General features: G+C 34.2%; 3 protein-coding genes across 5 annotated transcripts in view; 1 reads left to right on the plus strand and 2 right to left on the minus strand.

Annotated features, from left to right (window-relative positions):
• atp2a2a (ATPase sarcoplasmic/endoplasmic reticulum Ca2+ transporting 2a) overlaps positions 1-1,453 on the plus strand; it is a 26,990-nt gene extending 25,537 nt beyond the window's left edge. Inside the window, exon 22 of the mRNA XM_067394506.1 lies at positions 18-1,453. Within this exon, the coding sequence (XP_067250607.1) occupies positions 18-31 (14 nt within the window). The 3' untranslated portion in view covers positions 32-1,453. The remainder of the gene's footprint in view (positions 1-17) is intronic.
• Positions 335-10,566, minus strand: anapc7 (anaphase promoting complex subunit 7). Its single transcript, XM_067394507.1, has 11 exons — positions 10,371-10,566; positions 9,710-9,899; positions 7,252-7,371; positions 7,028-7,139; positions 6,783-6,936; positions 5,524-5,666; positions 5,329-5,446; positions 4,190-4,386; positions 3,425-3,649; positions 2,482-2,632; positions 335-2,395 (listed from the first exon to the last, which is right to left on the minus strand). The coding sequence occupies exons 1-11, from the start codon at positions 10,469-10,471 to the stop codon at positions 2,206-2,208; spliced, it is 1,701 nt and encodes a 566-aa protein (XP_067250608.1). The 5' UTR covers positions 10,472-10,566; the 3' UTR covers positions 335-2,205.
• Positions 10,567-12,985: 2,419 nt separating this feature from the next.
• Positions 12,986-24,569, minus strand: part of rapgef1a (Rap guanine nucleotide exchange factor (GEF) 1a) — a 31,660-nt gene continuing 20,076 nt past the window's right edge. For 2 of the 3 annotated variants that reach the window (XM_067394508.1, XM_067394509.1), the window contains exons 11-24: positions 22,348-22,440; positions 20,508-20,584; positions 20,211-20,316; positions 19,538-19,613; positions 18,850-18,938; positions 18,670-18,758; positions 18,146-18,331; positions 17,977-18,061; positions 17,796-17,890; positions 16,958-17,036; positions 16,759-16,860; positions 16,579-16,676; positions 16,039-16,167; positions 12,986-15,009 (exon numbers count right to left, since the gene is read on the minus strand). In XM_067394508.1, the coding sequence (XP_067250609.1) occupies positions 14,859-15,009; positions 16,039-16,167; positions 16,579-16,676; positions 16,759-16,860; positions 16,958-17,036; positions 17,796-17,890; positions 17,977-18,061; positions 18,146-18,331; positions 18,670-18,758; positions 18,850-18,938; positions 19,538-19,613; positions 20,211-20,316; positions 20,508-20,584; positions 22,348-22,440 (1,455 nt within the window). In that variant the 3' untranslated portion in view covers positions 12,986-14,858. The remainder of the gene's footprint in view (positions 15,010-16,038; positions 16,168-16,578; positions 16,677-16,758; positions 16,861-16,957; positions 17,037-17,795; positions 17,891-17,976; positions 18,062-18,145; positions 18,332-18,669; positions 18,759-18,849; positions 18,939-19,537; positions 19,614-20,210; positions 20,317-20,507; positions 20,585-22,347; positions 22,441-24,569) is intronic. The other variant, XM_067394510.1, reaches the window with a different exon arrangement.

Genomic DNA, 24,569 nt, shown 5'->3' on the forward strand with positions numbered 1-24,569 from the left:
TCTCTCTTTCTCCTCAGCTCGGGACGATTGAGCCAATCTGCTCTCTTGCAGAACCTGTGAGGTTTTCTTGACTTTAGTGCATGTGTTGTTTTGAGCAGCTCCACACATCTTTCTAGGCCTGCATGTCAACTGTGCTAAAACTTAATTTGCATTAGTTTAGAAAAAGTTCAAACATTAGGAGTGGAAAAAGCTTATTTGAGACCTGATAAACCAGATCAAACCGGTCTGGAGCCAGTGAAATTTAAAAATACACTTAAAATGTAACATTACAGCAGTTTTCATGGTGCATGTCCCCTTATGATAAATGTTTGTATAGCGCTGCGGTATTTAATAGGGCTGGGATAATACATCGATTCTTGATGCAAAGAATCTGGAGCGATTTTGATATTTTTTCGATGTATCGTATTTAACAGCAGATGGCACTGCGTGCTTTAGAAACACCCGTACTCTGGTTGCTTCCATTTCCTTTACATACGCCACTTAAACCTAAAATAAAGAGCGAAATTACAAGAGTGTTCGCCGTGGGCTGTGTTTACATTAATCTCGCGTCATAAAAGCATTCTGAGCCGAAGTGCAAGTATATTTAACCACTTACATGACTCAGCACAATGCACGAGCACTCCAGCGCTCTTCGTGAGCATTTGAGTGTGCGGTTAAAACTTGCCTAGAGCGCCATCTGCTGTTAAAACTGAGCTCAGAATCGATTCGAGAGAGAACATAGCAGAATCATTGTATCGTGAATCAATGTATTGTCCCAGCCATGATATTTAATTTGGAAAAAAAGAAAAAAAAGATGCTATTAGTGAAAAAGGCATTGTATTTTTTTCCCTCAAATCTTTTGTGAGATATGTAAAATAACCAAAAATGATTGTTCTTGTTGCTTTGCGCAGGGATGTGCAATATGTTTTAAAGCCGAGGCTCATTTCAGGTGTTCGTTGTGTGTGTGTGACATTGAGAGACAGGTGGTCTTTTACAGCAGTTCCCATGACAACTGGAGGGCGGGTGCTGCCAAATCAGTGTTGTAATTATCACAATGACTTGTGGTTAATAAAATGATATTACATGGTTGCGCTGCTGTTTCTTTACACTGGCAACAGTTGATTTATTTTGTATTAGTAAAAGTGATATTGTAGTTACTAAAATTGAACAAGTCACTTTTTTTTCATGCCATGATTTTAATCCCAAAACATTTAAAAAACAGTCTTATTTACACAATATAGAAACATTAAGACAAACACACTGCAAAAAAACAAAAATTTTGAATTGAATTTATGATTGCATCACTTATATGCTCTGGTAAATTTCACAAAACGTGTCAAGAAATGTCTGTTATATTCACCCCAAAACCAAAAGAACTGCATTAAAAAAAACAAAATTACTTCTGCGCTGCGATACAAAACTAATAAAAAAAGATTAAAGCAAAAAAAAAAAAAATAATAATAATATATATATATATCACTGTATTATTGTCATGGAAATCACCATTGAGAATGAGCATTAAACAAAAGTAAAATTACACTGCAGTATTGAAAACTAGGGTGGAAAATAATTGTTGAAATTCATAATGTGACTTCATGACATTCACAAAAAAAAAAAAAAAAACCCACAGGATTACCTACACATCCTTGGGAAAGGATTTTGTGGGATTCTGATTCTTTTACAAAGGCATCATCATCAGAGGCTATCATAACTTGTGCAAAAAAAAGAAAAAAAGAAAAAGAGCATGGAAAATAGAGATTTGACACCTTTATTAATATAATGGGGACGGTAGCAGAGTTAACTAGTCCTGTACAAAACAGCAAAAGAGAAGCATGATGTTTAACGTTAATAAACTTTTAGAAAATATCACTGTGTATTTAGACAAACAGCTGCAGCATTGCATGTTGAAATATGATCACCCTGTCCTTTGTCAGAAGTTTGGTGTTGGCCTGTTAGTTTCTGATCTGTGTAGTGCTGTATTCTCATCTGAGACCAGTTGTATACTGACAATACAGTTTTTTCTGAAAATTAATCTCTTGATGTGACCAAACTAAAAAGATTGAGGGCACAAATCCGATTAACAGTAAATGTCCGTAACTCACCACCAGAGGGCAGCAGTGAGCATTATGGCATCTCTGTTCACACACATCAAAATGCAAGAGTGTGGATGTTTTCTTTGAAGTCTGAAGTGCTCAAGCTCTAGAGTCTCTCAGCGAGTGTCGAGGGTCACTGCATGCCGAACCACTGTTCCTGATCAGCCCACTGCGCCGCCTCGCTGTCGCTGCCCTCCAGGTCTCCCTCCTCCCCGCTGCCCTCCATATCGTCACCGTCCAGCTCGACCGTGGCGTCTGTGGGACTTTCCTCCTTCTCCATCTTCTGCATGCCCTCCAGAGACTTCTGGTCATTTGGATCGAGGCTATGGAGGAGGAACATAATCAGTTCTGCTAGAGTTTCATGTTTATGTACAGTGTGGATGGATGGCAGTAGAGGAAAGAATGCTACCTTAGCGCTATACTGTACTGGTCCATGGCCTCCTGATAGTCATTAACAGCTACGAGAAAATCCCCCAGCATTCTGTGCAGCACGCAGTCGCTCTGATTGGCTAAAGTGTTTCGTAGAAGTGCTATTCCTTCCTCGTACTTCTGTTCTCGACCTGTAATGAAAATGAAGTAGGTGTTGCATAGCAATACACCAATATATCAGCTCTTGAAGTTCAGACATAACCATCCATTTGTGTTAATAACAATAAAAAAATAAATAAATTCTCTGTTGAATCAAATAAAAATTGTGAAGTTGTAAAGCTACTTTTTGTAATATCTATTTGATGCTTTTCTCATTTAACACAATAATGACTTTAAATGATCTTTTGGGGGTAATTTCTCAGCCAAATTTGATGTTAATTATCGATGTGCAATTAATCGTAATTACACAACCTGATGTTGTGTAATTAACCTAATTAATCGCCACATCGTTTAATTAATTAGATTTTAAAAATGTAACCAATTGACAGCCCTAATTAATATTAACAAGAATATTAACTAGATATAAATACATAAAAAAATAATAATTACATAAAAAACGAATAAACATAATTGAAAAAAAATTAATATAACAATAAATCAAAACAAAATATTAAAATATATACTATGGGCACAGTGAAACAAAAAAAATCTAATACAATTATTAAAACAACAATAAAAAAAATGAATAATATAGATAAAAAAGTATTAATAATAAAAAAAAAGAAATACTAATAAAATAATATAATAAATAAATAAATAAAAACTATTAAGAAGAAGAAATAGATTAAATAATAAAAATAGAAAAAATAAATTAATAGAAAAAAATAAAAAAGAATTAATAAATAGAAAATGATAATGATACTAATAATAATAATAATAATAAATAAAAATCAAGTAAGATATTATGGGCACAGTTGACATACTAAGGAGCTCTGCTTTCTTCACGACAGCTTTGATGTAGTCGGGCCGCTGAGCGAGGGCTTTGTCCAGCAGAGTCTTGGCCTTCTCCTGGGTCATGGGATCTTCCAGACACACTGTGGCCAGGATGGTGAGAGTTTGCGCGTTCGCTCCCAGCGTCTTGTAAATATTGTTAGCCATTCCCATAGCCTCCCGGATACCATTAGACGCAAGATAGCAGTCAATCAGACCTGAAAACATGGGCAAAAAAAGCAGTTTTGGCCTTTGTCTAACTAACCTTTATACAACCTTCAAAAATAGGACTGATTAAATCCAACACAAGAGAGTAACTATCAAAGATTCAGCAAATAAATAGGTTTAATATCTGCAATTATTTATGGCGCAAAACTATGAAAGTCTGCATGAAAAAACACAAAATGTGTGATATGTGACGTCGAACAGAATCTTTCCTTCGATTTGTTTCGATGGATGTATGTGTTGATGAATTTAGTTTACAATGCTGACGGTCTAAATTCAGCATGATAAAACCCTCTCAGAGAACTAGCTCCCTTAATTCATCCCCTTTAAAGTATCGGCACAAAAAAATATAAGAAAAATGGGGGAATCAACATTAGCAAGCCAATTTGTCAATATGTAAAGTGCTTTGAGTGCCCAGAAAAGCGCTATATAAATGTAAGGAATGATTATTATTATTAACTGATCGACTTGTAGGTTGATGGTAAACAATCAATCAAGCTGACCCTTCCCTATTATCATTTAATCTTTCTTGCCTTCGTAGCAGTCCAGACGACAGGGCGCCAGTCTCATGGCTTCTCTGAAGTGTATGATGGCTTCCTGCACTCGACCCATGTTTCGCAGCGCAACCCCCTTCAGGAGGAGCGCCTGCACACTGTTGCTGTTCAGCTGGATGGCTTTAGCTCCCAGATAGAGGGCGCGAGAATAGCGCTTACTGTAGAAACTGTGACACCTGAGGAAAAAAAAATGTTACGTTTTTAGCATCTTCTTAATCTGAAGAGGTTTCAGACACAGACACGTTTATATTTTCTTAGAAAACGTAATTATTTTAATGTTGATGATAAAATGTTGTCTCTTTTTTATAAGTCTTTTATTGAGAGTATTCTCTCTTACTGTATTGTATGCTGGTATGGACATTCAAAAATCACCCATAGGAATAAATTGGGGAAGATTGTTAAAACCTGTGAAAGAATCATTGGTAAACAACAGGTAGACCTGTACCAACTATATCTGACTAGAATGGTACAGAAGGCAGACAAGGTTTGCACGGATACAACCCATCCACTTTCAGTGGAGTTCAAGCGTCTCCGTTCTGGTCGTAGATATAGATATCCTTAGGTTAGAACTAACCGAGCAAAAAACTCTTTCATTCCCATGGCAATAACCCAATTAAATAAGGTATAGGGAGGGGTATGATTGGAGAACATATGTGAAGTAGGGTTTTTTTTTTTTGATATTGTGTATGTGGATAATGTTTGTGTTGTGGATTATGTGTCAATATGTCTGTACTGCATAACAAATTGCCTCTCTGAGGACATTAAAGTTTTCTAAGTCTAAGCACAATAGAGCTTTTCACACTGTGCATAACCCAAGGTTATTGTCGGTCTAAACCTCGCTTTTAACCCAGGGTAAAGAAGCATTACACGGATACAAAGTTCTATCATGAAACTCTAGATGGCGCAGGATGATTCGTCCAAACAATGACACTGACACCGCAAATAAGGACATTAACCCAGGGTTTAGGAATGTACAGTGTGAAACAGCAGTACATGAATACCCAGAATTAACAGTTAACGCTGGGTAAATAATGAGCAATGTGAAACGTTAAGCAAGTTAACCCAGAGTTTAGAATGACCCAGGGTTAATCATTTCAAGAGTTAAAAATCAAACTCACCCAGATATGACCCAGGGCTCTGCATGCTGGTCAGATATGTTGAACAGCCGTCCTCCGAGAACCTCGACATCTTCTAGATGACCCTCCCTGGCCATAAGATAGCCGTATACATCCATACCTACAAAACAGCATGACACTTTAATTCAAACCAACAAGAATCATCAGGTAATGCAACTATTGGTTAATGCCACGTACCTTTGATCAGGTAAGGGTCAAGCATCTGTGCCTGCTCAAACTTTAAGATGGAGTTCTTGGTGTCTCCAGCCCTGAAGTATACATCCGCCAGGGTGACTAAAAGATCAACGTTATCCCTCAAGAGTGACTTCTTCTCCAAAGAGCTACGAGGAGAGATGTACTAGTCAACAAAAACTAAGTGCTACAGACATGTACAGAGGTGGGCTATTACTTTATAAACATTTTCATATGGAACATTTTAAAATCAACATGTAATATAATATAATACAATATAATATAACATAACATAATAATGTACTAAAATATAATCATTGTTATTAACTAAACTAATAAAAAGAATCTAATTTAAATAACGCTGAAATAAAAAAAATATATAATAAAAAAAAAATATATATATATATATTAGATGAAAATAAACCAATGAAAACAAAGAAAATGTTGCTTTGGCAACTAACTGAAATAAGTTTAAAAACAACTGAACTAAAACTGAAAAAATAAAATTAAATAGAAATATAAAAAAAATTTAATTACTAAAACAAACAAAGTAAAAAGAAAACTAAACTTTTTAAAAAAAATAAAAGTTAACTCAAAGATATTAATAAATACTATAACAGTATAAAAATAATACAATAGTCAATATAATACAATTGTTATTGTTAACTAAAACTAATAAAAACCATCTTGGTTAATGGATATAAAGCTGAAATAAAATAAAATAAAATAAAATAAAATAAAATAAAATATAAATATTAGATAAAAACTAAAAAAAAAATCAAAAATGATGCTTTGGCAACTAACTGAAATAAAATAAGTACTAAAACTACTAAAACTGAAATAAAACTAAACAGAAATATATATATTTTTTAAATGATAAAAATGACAAATTTACTTAAACTAAATAAAAAAAAAAAACTAAAAAAATACAATTACAAAACTACTTAAATACTTACACTAAATTATAAAAAAAAAGCTAACAAAAAAATTAATAAATAATAAAATAACAACTGTGAATATAATATAATAATATATAATATTATATAATAATACTTGTTGATGATAGTGGTGGTAGTCAAACTATTTTTATTAAAGAAAAACTGTTTATTAAACTTTTTAAAAATAAATATATAAATAAACATTTATTCACATAAAGATTGCTACAAAAATTGGCCAAGCAACAGCTAAGAAATGAAAGCTGCTTTACTGAAATTGTGCATTTAATCATGAAAAGCCTATTTTAATTCACGGCATCAAATCCTCACCAGATAGTGTTGATCGCTCTCTGATTGTCCCCTCCATGTATGAAAGCATGTGCTTTAATCCAGACAGACAGCCAATCAAGATTCGGGATGCTCTGAATCACGTCCATCGTCATGGAAGCGACCTCTGCCCCCTTCACCGACAGAGACAGAAGCCCTGAGTGGATCAGACAGGAGGATGCTTTAATGTTGGGTTCAGAGTGAACTTTAAATATGAAGAAAGGACAAGACGCTGTATGCTTACGGACCAATAATAGCATCAAGAGCTAGAGGACACTGTCTCAACACCTCCTTGTAGCTCGTAACGGCTGAACGTTCCTGACCGGCCTTTCTGTAAAGATTCGCCAGCATCATATTGATCTGTAATTAAGACACATACAATTAAACTATGTACTCTTTCATTTTTTTAGATGTTAATAATAATGTTATATTGTCAGATTCACACACAGAGAGTGTGAGTGTGAAAACACACCTTTGGCGTTCTCTGGCGTGAAGGGATCCCGTCCAGCACTGATATGGCATCTTTATCCAGCTTCAGAATAGTGTAACACTCTGCGATTTTATATTTCACTTCAATCTCTGATGGCAAGTTCTGTAGTTAATCAACACAGAGCTGGTTAACTAGAATAAAACTTCATTTGAACAGATTTAAACATTAGAAATAATGCAGCCATAACAAAAATCACCATGATAACCATCATTTCCAACACAATGCAACAACAACTTCTTATAAATTCTGTGAAAACATAACATAACATAACATAACATAAAAGATAACATAACATAACATAAAAGATAACATAACATATACTGTTTGGGGTCAGTATGATTTTTATTTGAATTAAATACTTTTATTTAGCAAGGATGCATTAAATTGATCAAAAGAGACATTAAATAATATCTATATTGTGATATAAAAAATGCATTTCAAATAAATGCTGTTATTTTGAACTTTCTATTCACTGAATAGAAAAAAATAATAAAGTAAAATAATAATAATCAATCTTAAAAAAATAATAAGGTTTCCCCCAAAATATTAAACAGAAGAAATGTTTCTTGAGCAGCAAATCAGCATATTATAATGATTTGTTAAAGATCATGTGACACTGAAGACTGGAGTAATGATGCTGAAAATTAAAATAAATAAATAAATAAAAATAGTAACAATATTTCAAAATATTATGTTTTTACTGTTTTGATCAAACAAATGGTCAGCTTTGAAGAGCAAAGAGACTTCTATTAAAAACATTTTAAAGATCTTATTGACAAAACTTTTGAACGGTAGTTTAATATAATAATGTAATGTAGTATTAATAATAATATTTTTAATGTTTTTAAAATTAGTCTGCTCACCAAGGCTTAATTTTTTAATTAAAAATACAGTAAAAACAGTAATATTGTGAAAAATTATTACAATTTAAAATAACTGTTTTCTATTTGAATATATTTTACAAAGTAATTTATTCCTGTGATGCAAAGCTGAATTTTCAGCATCATTACTCCAGTCTTCAGTGTCACATGATCCTTCAGAAATCATTCTAAAATGATGATTAGCTCCTCAAGAAATATTTGTTATTATTATCAATGTTGAAATTCTTTTTTTCAGGATTCCTTGATGAATAGAAAGTTCAAAAGAACAGCATTTATCTGAAATAAAAAGCTTCTGTAGCATTATACACTACCGTTCAAAAGTTTGGGGTCAGTAAGAATTTTTATTTTTATATTTTTAAAAGAAATTAAAGAAATTAATACTTTTATTCAGCAAGGATGCATTAAATCAATCAAAAGTGGCAGTAAAGACATTTATAATGTTACAAAAGATTAGATTTCAGATAAACACTGTTCTTTTGAACTTTCTATTCATCAAATAATCCTGAAAAAAAATATTGTACACAAATATTTTGTACAATTGTACACATTAAATGTTTCTTGAGCAGCAAATTGACATTTTAGAATGATTTCTGAAGGATCACGTGACACTGAAGACTGGAGTAACGATGCTGAAAATTCAGCTTTGCCAACAGAAGAATAAATTACATTTTAAAATATTTTCAAACAGAAAACAGTTATTTTAAATTGTAATAATATTTCACAATATTACTGTTTTTTACTGTATTTTTAATTAAGTAAATGCACCCTTGGTGAGCAGACGAAACTTCTTTTAAAAACATTAAAAATCTTACCGATCCCAACCTTTTGAGCGGTAGTGTATGAGAAAATATTGGTATAATTGTCTTTTTTTTTAATTTGTTTGCATGTTGCATGTCTCTTTTCTAATGGGCCTTGAGTCTGGTAGTAAAAGTTGAATGAATGAATGAATATATTTATGATAGATGAATGCATTTTTGGGGTTTAACCTGGTAGAGCCAGGATATTTTTTAAATATATCTCTGATTGTGTTCGTCTGAAAGAAAATGACAGTCATATACACCTAGGATGCCTTGAGGGTGAGTAAATCATGGGATAATTTTAATTTTTGGGCGAACTATCCCTTTAATTATTATAAAAACTTCCTTGTGTGTAAGTGTTAGCTTATAAAATCAGTGAATTTTAACCTTCAATATTATAGAAATGTAAAACCAACAGACTCCCTGTGTAGTTTACAGCATTAGTTGACAGATTTTATTTAATTGAGGAAATGTGCCATGTACTGTACCTTTATTTATATATTTCCAAATAAATTGATATTGAATCGAATTCGAATCGTAAGCTTGTGAATCGAAACTGAATCATGAAATTTGTTTCAAAACCCAGCTCTAGTAGTAACTATTCACATTTATTCATTTACTTAATAATACAAACTGAAGTGATTAAACCAAGGCAGAACACACTACAGTTGGTGCTAATGTACCAAACCATGGTTTTTTAATGGATGTGTACCATAGTGAATGTGTGTAAACGGGTGCTGATGAGGGTTTGGTGGCGCTCACCTGTGCCTGCACTGCAGAGGTGGTGCCGCCTGTGCTGGAGGGACGAACTTTAGATGTTTTGCTGAGCACTTTCTTCTGCTGTAATGCCATGTTGTACTTACAGGCAGCGTTCCTGTACTCTTTATCATGGAAGATGGCATCAGCATGATACACCAGCAGCTGGTACTTCTGAGATGGTGAGAACAGCTCCCTGAAAGAGAGACACACTTTTCTATGGAGTTGGGTTCGTCTCTTAAAATTGACACAAACTGCGTTTCTGTGAGAAACTGACAACTACGGGGGTGTTAAATTAACGTAGCCAAGACAATAAAAAATGTTTTTGGCAAAATAATGTTTTGCCATCCATTAAAAAACATTTTAAAAAATGACAAAAATATTCTTAAGGTTAGGGTTAGGTTTCTTACACAATTTGAACAATAACACGTTTTTATTTACTATAGTACATGCACCAAAACTATGGTAGCTTTTGAAATAACCGTAGTAACTAAATTATTTTGGGAAAAATATGGTTACTGTCTTAAATAACGTATTAATGCTATGTATGAGCTTGTTTCTGCATGCTGCGTATCTACGTTGAATTTTAATAGCATCATTGGGCAGACACACTTCACATCAGACAGCTTCCAGATCTGTTTACATCCTAAAAACTGGAGATACTCACGGGTTGTTGGTGCTCATGGTCAAGAGTAAACTGCTGATGATCCGGACATTAGAGTGGAGTCCGGCCGCTGCCATATCCCGCACATGATCGATCACATTCATGTTCAATCGATTATCTTCAGATCTGAAAGAAAAAATTGTAATTAAGATATGCGTAGTAGCGACACAGCGGAAGATGCAGCAATACTGAAGAGCAGATTTTTTAAACAGAAGGAAATGATGCGATTTCAAAATAAAAGTCGGAGGGGGAAAATTAATCGCCAAACGGAAAGTTTTCGAACTTGGCGAATGTTGTTATTGTAAAACACAGTTAATTTCATATATATATATATATATATATATATATATTTTTTTTTTTTTTTTTTTTTTTAAACATAAAAAGTAAGTATTTGCTTTTTAAATACTGATAGGAAATAATTATATTAATCATAATTAAAATAAAAATAATTATATTAATAATATTTTTTTACAGTCTATGATCGTGATTCATTTCGTCTATTAGTTTTAACAGTACAACACCAACAAATCATGAGCGCTTTCTCCTTAACGTTATATATATATATATATATATATATATATATATATATATATATATATATATATATATATATATATATATATGAACTAACCCTTTAAGTAATTTGTCATATATGTGAACAAAATGCATATATTATGCATTTTGTTCACATATATGACAAATTACTTAAAGGGTTAGTTCACCCAAAAATAATTAAAAAAAAATAATAAAAAAAAACTTAAACGAAGAACTTTTCAACAATATCTTGTGATGGGCTGATTTCAAACACTGCTTCATGAAGCTTCTGAGCTTTATGAATCTTTTGTTTCGAATTAGTGATTCGGATCTCCTATCAAACGGCTAAACTGCTGAAATTACGTGATTTTGGCGCTCCGATTCACTGATTCGATTCGTGAAGCTCTGAAGCAGAGTTCCCAACAAAAAAGTTGGGACACTGTACAAATTGTGAATAAAAAGGAATGCAATAATTTACAGATCTCATAAACTTATATTTTATTCACAATAGAATATAGATAACATATCAAATGTTGAAAGTGAGACATTTTCAAATGTCATGCCAAATATTGGCTCATTTTGGATTTCATGAGAGCTACACATTCCAAAAAAGTTGGGATAGGTAGCAATAAGAGGCCGGAAAAGTTAAATGTACATATAAGGAATAGCTGGAGGACCAATTTGCAACTTATTAGGTCAATTGGCAACATGATTGGGTATAAAAAGTGCCTCTCAGAGTGGCAGTGTCTCTCAGAAGTCAAGATGGACAGAGGATCACCAATTCCCCCAATGCTGTGGCGAAAAATAGTGGAGAAATATCAGAAAGGAGTTTCTCAGAGAAAAATTGCAAAGAGTTTGAAGTTATCATCATCTACAGAGCATAATATCATCCAAAGATTCAGAGAATCTGGAACAATCTCTGTGCTTAAGGGTCAAGGCCGGAAAACCATACTGGATGCCCGTGATCTTCGGGCCCTTAAGCTGGGTTCACACTGTGCGATTTATAATAGTCCCTTGTCGTCGTAGGTGAAGTCACACTGGAGGATTGTGCGCCAAATCTTCTGACACTGCCAGAATTTCGTCGGAGGTAAAATTTGATCGCAACGGTCATTAACCGGCTGTCGGTGAACATGTCAAACTAGCGATCAAAGACAACAGATTTTAGGCTATTATTATAGGAATCTTTTAGGATTTGCAAAATTTGTCTCAGACGACCAAATCTTGGCCAAAATCGCACAGTGTGAACCAGCCTTTAGACGGCACTGCATCACATACAGGAATGCTACTGTAATGGAAATCACAACATAGGCTCAGGAATACTTCCAGAAAACATTGTCGGTGAACACAATCCACCGAGCCATTCGCCGTTGTCGGCTAAAACTCTATAGGTCAAAAAAGCCATTGCGTGTGGCATGGGCAGCTTACACATCTGGAAAGGCACCATCAATGCTGAAAAGTATATCCAAGTTCTAGAACAACATATGCTCCCATCCAGACGTCGTCTCTTTCAGGGAAGACCTTGCATTTTCCAACATGACAATGCCAGACCACATACTGCATCAATTACAACATCATGGCTGCATAGAAGGAGGATCCGGGTACTGAAATGGCCAGCCTACAGTCCAGATCTTTCACCCATAGAAACATTTGGCGCATCATAAAGAGGAAGATGCAACAAAGAAGACCTAAGACAGTTGAGCAACTAGAAGCCTGTATTAGACAAGAATGGGACAACATTCCTATTCCTAAACTTGAGCAACTTGTCTCCTCAGTCCCCAGACGTTTGCAGACTGTTATAAAAAGAAGAGGGGATGCCACACAGTGGACATGGCCTTGTCCCAACTTTTTTGAGATGTGTTGATGCCATGAAATTTAAAATCAACTTATTTTCCCCTTAAAATTATACATGTTCTCAGTTTAAACATTTGATATGTCATCTATGTTGTATTCTGAATAAAATATTGAAATTTGAAACTTCCACATCATTGCATTCTGTTTTTATTCACAATTTGTACAGTGTCACAACTTTTTTGGAATCAGGTTTTGTTGAGATATTGTTGAAAAGTTTTTTTTTTTTTTTTTTTTGGCGCACAAAACGTATTGTCACTTTATAATATTAAGATAGAACCACTGAACTCACATGAACTGTTTCAAATATGTTTTTAGTACCTTAATGGACCTTGAGACTGAGTTTGAATGGCATTGCAGTCTATGGAGGCCTCACTGAGCCATAGGATTTCATCAAAAATATCTTAATTTGTGTTCTGAAGATGAACAAAGGTCTTATGGGTGTAGAACGACATGAGGGTGAGTAATGAATGACATTATTTTAATTTTTGGGTGAACTAACCCTTTAAATGCAAACTTATCTTTATTCACACACATCTTTTTTTTTAATTCTATGCAGCCCCCAAACCAGAACAATGGATCCCACACAAACACAACAAAGACACTGATGATATGTATATTATTTTACCAGGTTTCACAGGGTTATGTGTACAGAGGTACATGTCAGTTGTGTTTTATATGCAACTGAATCATTATCATCATCATCATCATCATAATGTTCAAACAGTGGTGATATGTGGTCTGGGGTCTTTGGAATTTTGAAACCAACTTCAGTCCAATTTGCAGGTATGAACAGGTTCCTGCCATAAGCGATGTTGAAGGGGTTCAGGCTCATATGTATGTCCACTTCAAACTGTTACCAAACAGCATTTAATCTTTGTTTCCCACAATCAACTTAAAAGTGCACATTTCATCACATCTCACAACAACAGAGTAATCTCTCTGCAAATGTCCATGTAAAATCCTTTTTAAAAACAAAAGGAAAACTGCATTATATAAAATAAATCACATTGACACTACTTCATGAACAGCTTCAAGCACTTGATATAGTAGGTCTTTGATCACTGCAATGGCTCTGGTATATCTACAGAAATATGGTTATTTTGTACAGTACTGTTGTGCAAAGTGAAAAATGTTGAAATGTACCATACAAACAGTTGTAACACAACTCCTAAAATCTTTCTTTCAACAACCACACTGGCAAAAAAGTGATGCTGATGATCTTGTAATAAAAAGCATATTGTTAATCTACGCACACATATATACAAATAAATAACAAGCAAGTTAAACAAAACAGTGAGTTTCCCTGATTATTAGCAATTAATTGTAATTGGAAGACAACTGATTTTAAATAGGCCTCAAATTGCTGTAATGAGAAGTATGAATTTAATATAAACAGAATATGGCAATGTAGTTGTTATTTCAACTCGATGCACATTAAAACTGGCACACTCCTGTTTGAAGAATTTCAGTAAGAAAAGACAGGAACTTAAATTTTTTTTAAATTCAGCAAGATACTGTTAATCTTGCAGAATAAGCAACAAAATCCTGATAGTGCTATTAATAACTGTGGCTGTGTGTCCTCTTCATGACCTATTATCATATATGCTTAAAGCTGTTCAATCCAGCAGCTAAACATACAGCAATCCCCCTAAATCTAAAGAGTCTCTATGTGCATTTGTTACATACAAAATAAATAAATAAAAATATCAGTCTTCAAGGAGCTTCAACATCCAAAGTGCCCGTTGAGGCATCATGGTATTAGTTTGCAGTTGTTTTTCCAGATTGCACTGCAAACATCCAGATGGGGAGACCGTACCGGAATATCACCGTAAATCCCAGGTTACAAACGCAAACCCCATAATCTCATGTATCAGAGTCATGTTTTCCGTCTTTGCGCTCGGCATTCAAATTTATACACAGGGTCAGACGCAGTGCAAATACAAAATAAAATCTAATCGTTTTAAAAAAGGTTTCTGTAAACTGTAACAGAAATACAGTATCGTTTACAGTCTCGTAGCTGCCATTACAGTAACTTCTGATTGCTGTGTCTTGCAACTTCGGAGGAGGGTGGCTTTTAAAAGCAGTTTGTTCGTCTAGCTGAGTGAGCTATGTCTTTTCCTCTCGTTCTGTTTTCCGGCGAGTGATGTTGCGAGGCTTGATCTTCAAAGAAAGCTCCCACAATGCCTCCTCAGCTAGATGGTCACTGAAGTCGTTGAAGAAGGAGACAATGTCGACGTTGTGTTTGAGGTCATAGTGCCTGGAAGAGAGAGAAATACAAGTCACACAAAATGCTTCATTTGAAGCATTTCTTCTAAAAAGCTTTCTTCTATCCCATCTTAATGAAGAGACATCTGTTATTGTAGGTTAACGTCAAGAACCAATAATGTCATAGCCATGTTTTTCACGATCCAATACATTTCCAATAGACAATAAAGCTGCAAGCAGCAATTATCAGGGTTCGTGCGTGTTAAGGCCTTTAAGCACATTTTTAACATTTTTAGCAAGCCTGTAACCATCTCGATCATACATGGAAAAGACTGTTTACAGCCAATACAAGAAATTTACAATAGGAAATATATGGTTTACAAAGCTTTTTAACAGTTATCGAGGTTGAGCCAAAAACCTAGGACTAGTTCCCAAAAGTAGGTTTTTGAAATAATCGCCAATATTAAACGAACGATTCGATTGAAAGTGGAGGTCCTAGAGGCCAAGTTGTTCAGAATAAGGAGTTCTACCATGTGGGTGTGCGCAAAAAAATAGCATGACATACAATCCTTTATGCATGTGAACATTTTTTCGGGTTGCGTAGTTATAGCGCTTTCCCCCCCCCCATGTTATAGCACCACCAAGTGGCCAATCGCCATATTCTTTTTATCACACAACCACAGAATGAGCTCTTACATATGTGTGCAGAGTTTGGTGAAAATATCTCATTCCGTTCACGAGTTATAGCCATTTTAGTAAAAGTGGCTCCGCACACTCCGAACATTTTGGCTGCCCTTAGAGCCTGTGAATTTAAATTTCAACCTTTTTTGATAACAATCAGATGTAGTAGAGGGTGTGACTGTGAGTACTATCAGCACTCAAAGTTTCAAGTCTCTACGACTTACGGTTTGGTCTGCGCGATCACTTTTAGGGAAGAATGCTGATCCTTGGAAATTTGAACAATTACACACTTAAACCCCTAAAAATCTACTCCTTTACTTGTTAAATATATTGTGTTTTCACTCCGATTATGGAAGGTAAATGGATTACGAATTATGTTTCATGTTGTCCAAGTACTCACACTTGCTGGAAGCGCCTCATAGTGTCCAGGATATTGAACTGCTGCCAGCGTTTGGAAAAGTTTATCTTTCCATCGATGAGGTCAGGATTCCCAAGATGCACAAAAGTTAAGTCCTGGAGGATGAGACCTCTGTATTTTGTGGGAAAATAGGGATGTCATACACAAAATATTACATCTGAATTACAATATAAAATGTGTATTTTTTCTTTAAAGTCACCATGAAATCTAAATTGACCTTTTTGTGGAATATTGCAGAATTTATTATAAATGATTTATCTGTGCACATCATTATTTTTTAAAAATTGCAGCGATGTGTTCACTGGTGCGAGGGCAGGACAACCTGTCACTCACATGAGATTGACTAACAGCAAACCATAACCATCCAATCAATTCCAGATAGACAAAATCAAGTCCCGCCCTACATTTTTTCTTGTTCAGGAAGCCATTTCAAACTCACATATACAGTATCCCAATAAGGAAAGAAAAAGACTATCGCAACTTCCATTTCATGGTAACTTTAAATGCTTAACATGTCCTTACAGATACGGTATACATGGAGGCTCCACATCCGCCAAAGCTGCTCTATACGCCCGGAAGGAGGAAGAACTGTCAATTAAAGTGCAATATTCCTCCAAACCCTGTGAAGATAACATAAGGTACTATGACGATCGGCTGAGAACCAAAATAACACAGAAACAAGCATGCATGGATGTGATTTACCTCTGACGTTTGCTTCTGCCATTCCAGTCTTCTGATAGGCGCTGAATCCAACGCTGATAATATTGCCAAGTAGGAGTTAAAGTTATTGAGTTTTCTTAAGTGCTAGAATAAAAGGGACACAGGTTAAAGTTTTTTGTTTTATAGAAATCAAGCTAATAAATCAATAGATTCAGTTTGGAAAAATAAATTTAGTTTGTACCTTCATTATTTTGATGAACTTTAGAAGAAGTTTTTCCCGATCCTGGGCTTTCTCCTGCTGGATTATTAAGGACCGAACCCTTAAAAAGAGAGATTAAAAATACATAATGTACTGTATACTCATTAATATGTCCATAAACATTTTTTTTCTCCATCAGCATAAGATTTTAGGTACAAATTTTCATTAATCAATCAAGGAATCGTGTATCATTTAGGTAAGTGTTCATAATTTCTTATTCACCACTTTATTCGCCTTCACTAGTTCATGTTAAATGGTTCTGCAGTGACCAATTAATTTTTAGAAAAACAAATTTACAATATAAACAGTGTCTGAATGGGCAGTTTTCACAGAATAAGCTGTAATATGGACCGATTATGTGCTGTAAGGCTAAAAGTTACGTTCACACTGTCAGTTGACAACCACATTTACTTACAGGTGTGAGTCTCGAAATGTCCCGTTCACACAGCAACTTAGAGTAGCGTCTTGAATACTGTCTGTATGAACGTGCAACGGGAGTCAAGCCTGTATTCCTTACCAATAACCATAGCGACAGTGACCAAAGTAACATCAAAGATGCCGACGTTCATGACACGGAAAAGTCTTATCACATTTGACACGACAAGAGTCCAATCGAGCCGTGAGTTCATCCGTCAAATCTTCATTAACTGACAGCAACTTTTTTATTTGTGTGGAGCGGAGCATTTGAGTCGCACATAGAACACAAAACTGTGTGTGAACGTAACTGGACTTAACCATATCCTGTTACTGTGTGAACGTGGCCTTTTCTTTTTTTAAACGTTGATGGTTTTATGCTATCTTGAGAATCAGAGCATCATACCAGTATGACATGTTATTGAAGTGCTCTGTAAACTGGGTCAGATTGGGGCTCTTTTCCTCGTTCTGTTCCTTTGCCCAAAGTAGCACCTCTGGGATCTGCAGATAGACATAAAAAAAATGTTGGAAATCTCTCAAATCTTTAAAGGTAGGAAGCGTGATGAATGATATTTGAGAAGCTGTACCTCTATCTTATAAAACAGCTCCGCATCAAGAAGAGTCAGCTGGTCTGCGATCTCATGACTACGAAAGTCATGCAGAGTGCCGGGCCTGGTAATAAACAGATTAAATTCACTCTATCGATTTAAAAAAAAAAAAGAAACACTGAAGAAACATGATTTAGGCGAGCATTACCTGGCAGCCACACCTCGTGCAGCCAGCGTTTTGAGGGAATTAGTGTACTGCACAAACTTCTTCTGTTGGACTTTATCTAGGATGTTCTTGCGCAGAACCCGGGCCAGGGTGAGCTCTCCGTTACACAACAGACTGAACACAAGCTCCATGAGCTGCTTCAAGATGTCTTCTGTCAGCTCCACAAAACTGATGACACAGAAAAAAGGGTCTTTATTCAAGTAATGCTTCATGAGCAACAACAACACTTTCATAAGTCACTAGCAACTTCCACACAAGAAACAGTAAATAACTACTAGCTTATGGGGCTCAATTTATTTAGAGATGAAAGCACAACATTCGAAATGTTTATGTTTGCTTAATTTTTGTGGCAGATGTTTACATTTATGTAGTTTCTTGTCACATAACTTTGGCCTACAAGTAAATAAGTAAATAGTGTGTAGTAACTGCATCAGTGCTTTCAGATATTTATATAATGTGGTCTCTCAGTTGTGTATCTGATGTCCCCCAATTGAGTTCCAGCTCACCAAAGCTCGTCCACGACGCGCACCAGCACAAAGAAGGTGTTTTTACTAGCTCGTTGTTTGATGATGTCAGAGCTGAGAGCAAATCTGGTATATGTGTTCAGAGTTAAGGGCAAAAAAGAAGTTTAGAGCATAAAAAGTTTAGGAATGCAAAGATTTAAAGATTTACCACCACCAGAAAGGATATCTATAGCGGAGCTTTTTAATGAGGTCCTCTGGGGTTAGAAATGTTCGGTACGTGGTCAAGAAAGCTTCACAGTATAAAACTCGATCTATGAAAGAGAACATAAGATACATTTATTTAATAATAATTATTGGTCAAGATTTGGGAATGTGAATTAGAGTAAATAAATAAAAATGCACAACAAAGCAAAAAAAAAAAAAAAAATTTAAATAAATGTTTTCTATTTTAATATTTTTTTAAATGTAATTTATTCCTGTTATGGCAAAGCTGAATTTTTAGCAACATTACTCCAGTCTTCAGTGTCACATGATCCTTCAGAAATCATTTTAATATGCTGATTTGCTGCTCAATAAACATTTCTCATTATAATCAATGTTGAAAACAGTTTTGCTGCTTAAAGGTTTTGTGGAAACTTACTTTTTCAAGATTACTTGTTGAATAGAAATTTCAAAAGATCAAAATCTTTTGTAACATTATAAAAGTCTTTACTGTCACTGTTGATCAATTTAAAGCGTTGCACCTAAATAAAAGGATTTTTTTTTTTTTGTCTTACTGACACCAAACTTTTGAACGGTCATTAAAAAGCTACATTTTGAATCCACTAGTTTAATACATTTGCTGTTGTATAAATAAATAAATATTGAACAAAATAACTGACTCCCCCAGATTAGAAGGGATTATTCCTACCTTTGCGATCTGTTTCGGTGGCATGAACTAATAAAATATCGCCTGATCCAGCTCTGACATCTGGGCCATCATCGTTCTGGGAAACACAGATTAGGATTATGCGGTTTTCAACAAGCAGGTCAAAGTTAGAGCTTTTCATGCAATCAGCTCCTAAATATAACTTTTTGGAGGGATGTGCAAAATTATATTTTCAAAATCTACTACTCAGTGGTTCAGTGACCAGTTGGACTTTAGGACGCCCTATATAATTAGGGTCGACTGACCCCAATTAGACACATGTTGAGATGTCAGGTTGTTTCATTTCAAGGCATGTTCTTGTGTTCAAAGACTGGAACAAGATAAAGCAAGCCAGCTCATTAGAGTCATACATTTCCTGTCTTATGAGTATGAGTAGACCACTTATTAACTGTCTTATGTATTCTTTCAGGGGAGAAAGAATGCTCTCTGCAGTAGGTCTGACCTTGCAGCATGAACAATAGTATTTCAAATGCACTTTAATGCTGGGATTCACCACAGCAGCACTGCAGAGGCTTTGAGTCATAGGCAGAGGGCAGCAGAGAGCACACTAATACTCAACTATCATTACAACCAATGTAAATCCAGATATAAACTTCTAAAACTTGGCATTTCTGTACATGTAAAGTACATGCAACACCTTACACATAAGTTTTACCTCTTGCTTTAGTGTCAAGCGAGACATTATCTCATCATGGTCCATCAGAGAGAGCTCATCCAACTCTTCTGAGGTCAACTCTGAGTCCACACACTTCTGCTTCCAGCTGTGGAGAAGATAGGTAATAAAAAAAATCCAAAACATGGAAGGCAGTTGCATTTTTCTGGTGAGAGAGAAAAATGCTAATATCCCAGACATTTTAATCTTTGAAATTGTTTCAAAAGATGAACAACAAAAGAGAGAGGAGACAAGGTTTTGGGCTGAAGTATTCCTTTAAACTAAAGCAATGAATGTTACCCCTCTCTGTCAGCTGGATCTTTACTGTGCTCTGACGCTGAGTCCTGGAGTGAGTCATCAGCACCACAAGAAGAGTCCTGGGAATAACAAAAAAATATCACTATTACTGCATCGATACAAGAACAGGTAAAAAAAAAAAAAAACGTTAAAAGTCAATGTGCTCCATCAGAACAGGACAGGTGAGTTTTACATCTTAATAAGATGTAAAATAAAGAGAAGAGCACAAGGCGATAGTTCTGCATTTCACAAAACATTCCACACAAGATTGGGGCATATTGATCACACGTTACAATATAGTGAAGACACTATCACTCAATAACTTTATACACTACCGCTTAAAAGTTTGGGGTCAGTAAGATTTTTTTCATGTCTTATGCTCACAAAGACTGCAATTATTTAATCCAAAATACTAAAATACTATTACAATTTAAAATAACTGTTGTCTATTTGAATATATTTTAAAATATAGATTTTTGTTTTAAATTTGCTGAAAAAACCATTACTCCAGTCTTCAGTGTCACATGATCCTTCATAAATCATTCTAATATGCTGATTTGGTGCTTAAGAAACCTTTCTTATTATTAATGTTAATGTTAAAACCAGCCATGCTGCTTATCTTTGATGAATGTAAAGTTTAAAAGAACAGCATTTATTTGAAACAGAAATTTTCTGAAACAATGTAAAAGTCCTTACTGTCGTTTTTGATCAACTTAATGCATCCTTGCTGAATAGAAGTATTATTTTTTTATTTTTTTTTAACATTACTGACCCAAAACATTTGAAATGTAGTATATATATATATATATATATATATATATATATATATATATATATATATATATATATATATATATATATATATATATATATATATATATATATATATATATATATATATATATATATATATATATATATATATATATATATATATATATATATATATATATATAAATATATATGATGTGATTATCAGACATGAGGTTAGATAAATCATTTGTGCTAAGCTGTTGATCACAAATCATAACTGAAGAAAATAGAAAATGTACTTACATCACATTTTTTTTTATCTACAAAGATATGTGTAATATATATATATATGCTGAAAATTTGGCTTTAATAGCTTTGGTGTCATTTTTTTTTTTAAATGTTTACATATTCTCAATTTTTTTAGTCACACCACAATTCAAGGCCAATGTCAAATTACATTTTGCACAAATATAATGCTGATGTGACTGTAACATTATATCACCGCTTTCTGTAACATTGGTACTTTGGGATGAATATGATGATCTGTCAAGAGGTTTAATAAAGTACATCTTCAATTGCAGGTTTTATTTTTGAAAAGCACACAATCATCAAATCAACAATTCCTCTTTTCAGTTCTTGAATTCTATTAGAGCAAGTTGATTTCACAACAATGTGTGCTTACAAAGTCATCTAAAAGCTACATGTCTTTTTTTTGCCAAAGTTTTGTTTTTGTCCACAACGCATTTAAAATCTTGCACGGTCACAAAAATACATACTCGACATATAATATCTAGCAGGATTTTGAAACAATGGAATTTTACTGTGGGCGGGGCCACACAGCACAGCGTGACAAAATACGTTGTGCAACAATACTGATAGTCACAGCTGGTTAAGTAAAAACTGAGCTTAACATGCAAGAGATTTCTTGTTTGTTGCTTTTGGACACTTGTGTCTCGGCAGCCAGTGTTAAGCAAAATTTACAATTAACCAGTTGCATGATGCAAAGCCAAGCACTACAGTCACAAACAGCACAAGCGCAGCATGAGGGCACCGGCATGTCGGCTGCAACCGCTGACATGCTGTTACTTACTCCATTGGAGAGAGTCACATCTCCATTGGCTTGGTTGGATGAATACAGATTGACGTATTCACCCTCCCCACCTTCATCATTAACACTTTCGCTCTATAGGAAAACAAGAGGGAGGACAGCACAAGCATTGGCAGGCATCAGAGTAAAGGTGTGGTTGGGAGCAGATGCCCACAAGGCTGAAGAATAGCTGAAATAAACTGTCAGAGTGAGCCACTATTGCTTTGGTGGGCCTGAAATCAAAGGACACTTGGTAGCAAAGCAATGCATGACCAGTGCCTGGAAACTTGGCAAGAGGCTGTGCATTACAGTGATATTACTACATGAAGTAGAAGACATCAAATGTTCAATACAAAATCACATTTATTCATTACTACACAATAAACAATTCTACCACCAAATAATATAGTTTATTATCCTAACACAGTGTCTAAACTGGAAGCAAGCAACATTTATCATGCAATAAAACTCTATTGCTACCATTATAATCAACATTGCTCCCTTTATTACAAGTGTATTGACGTCAGACACTTGAGTAGATAAGCCCAGCTTCCTGTCACAACAAGCTGCACACTTCCAGTGTTGAGTCGACTAATCTAATAAGGGGAGGATATGTTTTCTCTTGGTGTTATTTGGTGCAGATTACAATTTTATTTAGTTTGTTTCCATTTACTTCAATTTGATTATTGTAGAAGTTGTTCATTTTTATTTTTTGATACGGTGGATTTTTATGAGTGAAAGTATTTTAAACGCATGCTAAAAATAATTTTACTTTAGCAATGACTTTTCTGAAGCATTCTATGTATTATGTTTTTTTTTTTATTATTACTTAGTTTTCCATTATTTGTAATGCATTTTATGTATATTAATTTTATATTATTTTATTATGATGGGTTTTATCTTTTGCATCTATTGTGGGTTTTATCTTTAATCTTACTGTATATTATATTAATTATGGCATTTTTTATTTGTTATCATGCAAAGTACTTTGTGATTTTTTTAGTTTTTTTTTATTATTATTAATATTTTTATAATAGTGTTTTAATTGCATTCATGAATTTAAACATATTGGGTAGTATTATTCTAATTGTAAGTCATTATAATATTGCCATATGATTTAAATAATAAAAAATAAATTAAATTATTAATAATAATAATAATCTATAATTATATAAAAAATTAAACATAGCAACAAAAGATCACAAAACAAAACTACTATTATCATCTTCAATAAAAATATACAAAACATTAAATCTCATGATTGATCCATTGAATCATTGCCACCCCATATATACAGTCAAACCAAAAATTATTCAGACATTTTTTTGATATATTTTTACTAGTGGGTGCAGGACACTATAGTTCATTTATGTAAGTGAGGATAGCAAAATAAAGTAAACTGAGACATATTATATCAATAAATTCTTCATACAGTGGACTACCAGTAAAACTGATAAAAATTTGGAACCAAAAATGGTTTATACAGGTTTATTTCTTAACTAATCTTTACAGTTAAGTGTTAGTTAGCAACAGGGCACCAGCATACACTAGTAGTGTAACCATCAAAGAGACTATCACTATTTACTTGCATGAACTGTTAATCAACATGCTGTATTTCTACCCTTGAAGTTTCGCAGCCCATTCCAGACCTAACCACAGGCACTACTCTTCACCACGATGGTAACTCTACAAAACTTCAAGATCACAGAAACACATTTAAATACCAAAATAACAGAACATTAAACATTAACACATCATCCCCTGTATTAATCTTGTGCAAAAACACACAAAATAACACTCAGTTTCAACATCTATTCTCCCTTACAAAGTCTGACGCAAAGCATGCCGGGAACTTTAAATCTGCTGCAACTCAGTTTAATATTGAATGGATTCTTTTGATAATGTTGGTGAGGACGTGACATAGAAGACGTCACTTTATATCGCTCAGTAAACTTAAAAACAATAATTTTAAGTATAGGGGTTTACTCAAAAATGTTGAGCTACACAAAAATAAACCTAAACTCCTCGTTCAGAAAATGTAATTGTTTTAAGTTGCATCAATGATTTAATAGACTTTAATTGCAGCGTACTCAATCTTTATAAGTTAGTAGTACTGTTGAGGTTTACAGTGTATATTTACTAGTTACTTTTCCAATAAGAGGCATTGAAACGAGCTCCCTGTCATTCGGTAGACTTAGTCAGAGCATACAGCACAGCAGACATAA

Source organism: Chanodichthys erythropterus, chromosome 9, assembly GCF_024489055.1.
Source record: "Chanodichthys erythropterus isolate Z2021 chromosome 9, ASM2448905v1, whole genome shotgun sequence".
NCBI classification, from domain to species: domain Eukaryota; kingdom Metazoa; phylum Chordata; class Actinopteri; order Cypriniformes; family Xenocyprididae; genus Chanodichthys; species Chanodichthys erythropterus.

Excerpts from the sequence above, each read along its gene's own strand:
- anapc7 (XM_067394507.1), bottom strand. The coding sequence starts at position 10,471 with ATGAATGTGATCGATCATGTGCGGGATATGGCAGCGGCCGGACTCCAC. Across the intron at positions 4,387-5,328 it reads GAGCCCTGGGTCATATCTGG|GTGTCACAGTTTCTACAGTA; the intron begins GTGAGTTTGATT and ends TTTTTTCCTCAG. Across the intron at positions 2,396-2,481 it reads CAGTACAGTATAGCGCTAAG|CCTCGATCCAAATGACCAGA; the intron begins GTAGCATTCTTT and ends CCTCCTCCATAG.